The sequence below is a fragment of the Plasmodium gallinaceum genome (genome assembly GCF_900005855.1).
Source record: "Plasmodium gallinaceum strain 8A genome assembly, contig: PGAL8A_v1_130, whole genome shotgun sequence".
Classification (NCBI taxonomy): domain Eukaryota; phylum Apicomplexa; class Aconoidasida; order Haemosporida; family Plasmodiidae; genus Plasmodium; species Plasmodium gallinaceum.
This window is the reverse complement of record NW_021628289.1, coordinates 150016-156313: the sequence shown is the minus strand read 5'-3', so window position 1 is coordinate 156313 and position 6298 is coordinate 150016. Positions and strand designations below refer to the sequence as shown.

The 6298-nt window shown below is 17.9% G+C and overlaps 2 protein-coding genes across 2 annotated transcripts; one reads left to right on the top strand and one right to left on the bottom strand.

Annotated features, from left to right (window-relative positions):
• Window positions 1-1967: 1967 nt before the first annotated feature.
• Window positions 1968-2390, bottom strand: PGAL8A_00454800 (conserved Plasmodium protein, unknown function; the record flags this gene model as incomplete). Its single annotated transcript, XM_028673304.1, has 1 exon — window positions 1968-2390. The coding sequence occupies one exon, from the start codon at window positions 2388-2390 to the stop codon at window positions 1968-1970; it is 423 nt and encodes a 140-aa protein (XP_028529771.1).
• Window positions 2391-3367: 977 nt separating this feature from the next.
• On the top strand, window positions 3368-5701 carry EF-G (elongation factor G, putative; the record flags this gene model as incomplete). The annotated part of the gene is made up of 1 exon (XM_028673303.1): window positions 3368-5701. The coding sequence occupies one exon, from the start codon at window positions 3368-3370 to the stop codon at window positions 5699-5701; it is 2334 nt and encodes a 777-aa protein (XP_028529770.1).
• Between the last annotated feature and the right edge of the window lie 597 nt (window positions 5702-6298).

The following is a 6298-nucleotide window of genomic DNA, read 5'->3' as shown; positions in this document are numbered from 1 at the left end:
TTTTTCATTTTCATTTTCTTTTTCTCTTTTTTTTTTTTTTTTCTTTTTTATCTTTTTTAACTTATTTTCATNTTTATACAATTATTTAAAAAAATATATGAAGAAAGAAAATTGAAGAATGCATCTAATAATAAAAGTGATTTTTCTGAAGAAATGCTAAAAGAAAAAAAGAAATATAATGAAAATAACTTACTGAAAAAAAAGATAAATAATATAAGTGAAAGTAATAAATACTTTAAAATTGTAAATAAAGGTGAATATAATAAAAACAAAAATAGCATAACTGAAAAAAATAAGACAAACAAAGAAAAAAAAAAAAAAAAAAATGATATTTTGAAATATTATCCTGAATATAGAAAAGATAATAATTTTAATATTTTAAAAAATTCTAAAAAAAGAAAGTTAAATTTCACCAAGTTTATAGATTACTTAATAACTAACCACGAATCAAATAATTTAAATGAGAAAATAAATTATGAAGTAAATAATAACGAAAATCATGAAAACATAAATTATAACATTTGTAATAATAAAAATAATAATTGCACTAATGCAAACTTATATGAAAAAAATAATGACTTAGAAAAAGTAAATATTAACGAAAATAAAATATACGATTCTTTGAATTTTAAACAATTACATAGCTTTACACTAGAAGAAAAAAATAACTCATTACCTCCTAACATTATTTTAAAATAATTCATTTATATTTATCACAGAACAAAATGAAATTATAAATAAATAATAAAATATTTTAATATTTCAAATATGTAGAAAATAATGATAATTTTAACTATATAAATATCGATACAAAAAAAAAAAAAAATGATTATAAATTAATTTAAATTATTTAAAGAATAATGCATTACTAAAATATATAACATATAATAAATAAAAAGTCTAATATTTCTAAATTGTTAAATTATAGCAAAATTGATATAAATATAAATATGATAATATTATATAAGAAGAAAAATATTAAATATAATATTAAATGTTTATTTAAAAATAGAAAATATTTTTTTTAGAGAAGAAAATTTTATATATATAATGATTTTTTTATGATTTATATAGTATCAATAAAAAATATAAAATTATATTAATAAAGTAGCGAATATGAAATTAATTATACAAAATTTTCATGTTTTTTTTAATTTTTATTATCTTTCAATTTTAAAAATTTGATAATAAATAAAAAATTCTTTTAAGTTGTTACATTTAAAAAATAAATATATATATATATATACATCTTCTATTTACAATTTTTTTTTTTAATAATTTTTATAACAATTTTTCATACATGTCTTAATTTATATTCTTTTTTATAAACTCATTTAAATGAGGTAATTTTTAACATTTATAAACAAAAATAATTACTACATATACATTTCAATATCTATTTTAAAAGTGATCTTAATTATTTTGTTGAAATATTATATTTATTTTATACAAATTTATAATTTTGTTTTATATTTTTCTACTTAATTTTTTTTTTAATATATATTTTAAATAACATTTTGTTTATATCCTATATATTTTTTTTTTTTTTTTTTTTTAATTTTTGTCAAATTTTTGTTATTTTTTTATATTATAATATTTCATTAAATTGTACAATATACTTAAATATATATATATATATATATATATATATTTCATTTTAATTTCCCAAATATATTATAGTTTTAAATTTATTTTGAAGTCAACACATTTTATCTTCTAAAAAAAATCAACTTTTAATTTCAAAAAAAATTTTTTATTTATAATTTTTGAATTTTTAAAAAAACAAAATCATATATATTGGTTAAAATAATTTTAAATATACAACATAATGTATATTTTTTATTTTATTAATTTAAATAACTCCAATTTCGTTAATTTCCCTCTAAAATAAAAATCATTTGGTATTACTCTTTTTAGTAATTTTAATATAGTTAACCTTTTGAATAATATCCTTCCTTTATTTAATTTTACCCTGGGCCAACTTTAGGTATATCAAAATGTTCACTTAATGAAGCCAAATTATCATTGAATTTTTGTAAGCGTTCACGATAACTTTCTTTTAAAATATTTTCTATTCTTTGTTTTTCTCTTTTTTTTAATACTAGTTGATATGCTTTTTCTGCTTCCGTTAAATTAGATTCTAATATTTCTTTTAATTTTTCTTCATCATCTATTTTATTTAGAGATTCGATGTCTTGTTTATTTTTTGTTTTTTCATTTTTATTATCCTTAGTAAAACATTCCTCATCATTATATTTATTTTCATTATTTTCTATGGTTGTAGAATAATTTTTACTACTTTTCTCTTTTCTCTTCTTCTTCTTATTTGTCGTTTTTATTTTTAATCCTTTAATTTTTAATTTTCCTCCAACAAATTCGGAATCTTTCATTTTATTATTATGAACAAAAAAATGAAAAAAATTTCAATTCGTCTAATTACAATACTATAATAATTATTTCATAAAATTTTCATTTTCTTTTTTTTTTTTTTATTTTGTTATATTTAAAACTAACAAATTTTTCTTTAAAAAATAGAAAAATGTAAAATGATTTACACTAACAAGAACAAAAATAAGAACATACAATATATATATATATATACATATAAAAAATTTAAATAAATAAATAATACAAAAAGTAACACAAAAAAACTAAAGTATAATAAAAATTTTCTATCTGAAAGAAATATTATAAATAATTACCATTTATATTTTTATTTAAAATCTTCAATATCGGAAAATAAATAATGAAAAAAAAATATTAAAATAACTATAAATATTCCTAAAAAAAAACATAAAAAAATAAAAAAGTGTATTCCATTCTTTTTTTTTTTTTTTTTAAATTGTAAAAAAAAAAATGTTTTTATTTATTATCTAATAAAGATATATTTTTATAAAATTCTACCCATAATATTTGAAATTATATACAGTTCATAATCCATAGTTCTAAATTGTTCACTTGATAAAATTTATCATATATTTTATTGTAAATTATTTCATTCATAATTCTAAAATATGAAAATTATATACGTAATTATTTATAATAATAAGAGTTATTTTAATATATATATATATTAATATAATTATTTATTATTTTATTTTCTTATATTTTTATTTCAATTACACTTTATTAATATTATATAAATATATATATTTTATTTTATTTTTTTTTTATTATTTTTTTTTTTTATTATTTTATTTTTTATTATTTTACTTTTATTATTTTATTTATTATTTTTTTTTTTTTTTTTTTTTTTTTCATGAAATTAGCTTTTTTATATGTATTTATTTTTTTTATATTTTTTTTACTTTAATATTTAAAAGTATGATTTGATTTATCTTTTTATTTTATAAGATATTTTATGACAATGATAGGATATTGTAGAGTTTTTGCAAAAAAGAAAATTTGGCTGTTTGAAAAAAAAATTCATAATAAAACATTTTTATTCCTGAACAATTCATATAAATTTTCAAGTTCTATAGAAAATTTGCGAAACATTGGAATTAGTGCACATATAGATGCAGGAAAAACTACATTAACAGAAAGAATTTTATATTATACTGGTAAAATAAAAAGTATTCACGAAGTCAGGGGAAGTGATGGTATTGGTGCAACAATGGATTCGATGGATCTAGAAAGAGAAAAAGGAATTACAATTCAGTCAGCTGCAACTAATTGTAATTGGGATGTAAAAGACAAAAAATATAATATTAACATAATTGATACTCCTGGTCATGTTGATTTTACCATTGAAGTAGAAAGATCTTTAAGAGTATTAGATGCTGCTATTTTAGTTATTTGTGGGGTTTCTGGTGTACAAAGTCAAACATTAACAGTGAATAGACAAATGGATAGATATTTCATACCAAGAATCCTTTTTATTAATAAATTAGATAGAGATGGTGCAAATGTTGAAAGAACCTTAAGTACTATTGAAAAGAAATTGAATCTAAATACTATTTTATTACAAATTCCCATAGGAATTGAGCAAAAACTTAAGGGAGTATATGATTTAATTGAAAAAAAAGGTTATTTATTCAAAGGAAAAAATGGTATACTTGTGGAAGAAATAAAGGAAGAAGAAATTTTGAAATATGACCCCTCCTTTTCCATGGAATTGAAAGAATTATTAAGGAATAGAATTTTTGAAAAGTTAGCAGACATAGATGATGAATTTGCAGAAGTTTACTTAAACAATGATATAAATGATATTAAAAATTCTGATGTATATGATACTATTCGTAAATGCACAATTAAAAATAAATTAACTCCTATTTGTTTAGGTAGTGCAAAAAACAATGTTGGAGTGCAAATTTTGCTAAATTATGTTTGCAACTTTTTGCCTTCACCAAAGGATATTAATAATTATGGTTTTATTTATGAAGAAAATTCTAACGAAAATAAAAACAATGAAAATGAAAATGAAAATGAAAAGAATGTAGAAATTTTGAATATTGAAAATACAAATGAAAATTTTATGAAAAACAAAAATAAGAAAAAGGTAGAACTTAAATGTGATAGCACCTTGCCTATGGTAGGATTTTTATTTAAAATACAAGAAGATTCTATGCATGGCCAAATGAGTTATTTTCGAATTTATCAAGGGAAAATTAAAAAGAAAGACATGATAACTAATATGATAACTAATAAAAAAGAAGTGGTAAAAAAAATTATGAAAATGCATTCTAATATGGCAAAAGAAATTAATGAAGCATATGCAGGTGATATTGTTGCTGTAAATGGAATCAATGGATCTACAGGAACAACCTATACTAATGGAATAAATACTAATTTTCATTTATTAAATATATGTGTTCCTAAACCCGTTATATCGGTTGCTGTTGAAATTTTAAAAAAAGGAGATATGACAAAATTAACAAAAGCTTTAAACAAATTTACAAAAGAAGATCCTACGTTTTATGTAAAGACAGATGAACAAACAAAGGAAACAATTTTTGAAGGTATTGGAGAATTACAACTGGAAATTTATAAAGAAAGGCTAAAAAGAGAATACAACATTAATGTTAATTTAAAAAATCCAAAAATTAACTTTAAAGAAACAATTACAAGACCTTATGAATGCTCATATACTTATAAAAAACAAAAGGGAGGTGCTGGATTATATGCACATGTTCATGCAATTTTCGAAACAATTTCTGATAATTACAATGATTCTACTCATTGTGTATTTGTAAACGAAGTAATAGGAAATGATTTACCAAAAAACTTTATTCTATCTATTGAAAAAGCTTTTAAAGAACAAATAGAAAAAGGATATTTATACAACTCAGAAATAATTAATATGAAAATGAGATTAATTGGTGGAAAAATTCATGAAGTGGATAGTAATGATTTAGCATTTAAAAAAGCAACCATAAATTTAATCAAAGAAAATTATCATAATTTTTCTCCTGTACTTTTAGAACCAATTATGCATGTGGAAATTATATCAAATTATGAGCATCAGAGTAACATTTTAACAAGTATAACAAAGAGAAAAGGATTAGTAATTAATATTGTAAATAATATGAATATAATATATATTTATGCAGATATTCCATTAAAACATATGTTTAATTATATAAATGAAATTAGAGCTATTACACAAGGACAAGGCACATATACAATGGAATTTGCTCGATATGAACAAGTCAGCAAAAATGATTTGGATGATATCTTAAAACAAAAAAATCAAAAATGAAGACATATATAAATATATATATATATATTTACCTATAAATTTTAAGTAAATTATCCCTTTTTATTTATTTATATTTTAATTATACTATATTATTTTGTTGTAATATATGTTTTGTAAAATTTTTAAGTTTCTTGTATTTTAAATTGTCTATATATATATATATATATGTATATTTTGTTGAAAATTTATACTCTTTCTATAATTAAATAATATGTTTAATTCATTTCAATTAAATTATTTTATATATATAAATATATATTATAATTAACCTAATTAATTCTAATTAGATTTAACATTTCCAAATTCATTATAATTGATTTTGCTTTATTATGAAATTATACAATATTATCTTTAGAAAAAAAAAAAAATTAAGTTTTATAATTATATATAATATAAAAAAATAATATATAAATTTTTAATTTTAAAATGTAATTTCTTAGATTTATATATTTACAATTTTTAATTTTTATTGCAAATATATGAAAGTTCATAATATAAATACATATATATTTAAATTCTTTACCCAAATTTTATTTTGTATGTTGATAATTCTTATTTAAAATTTCATTTAATTTTTATTTCTCTTTTTTACTTTGC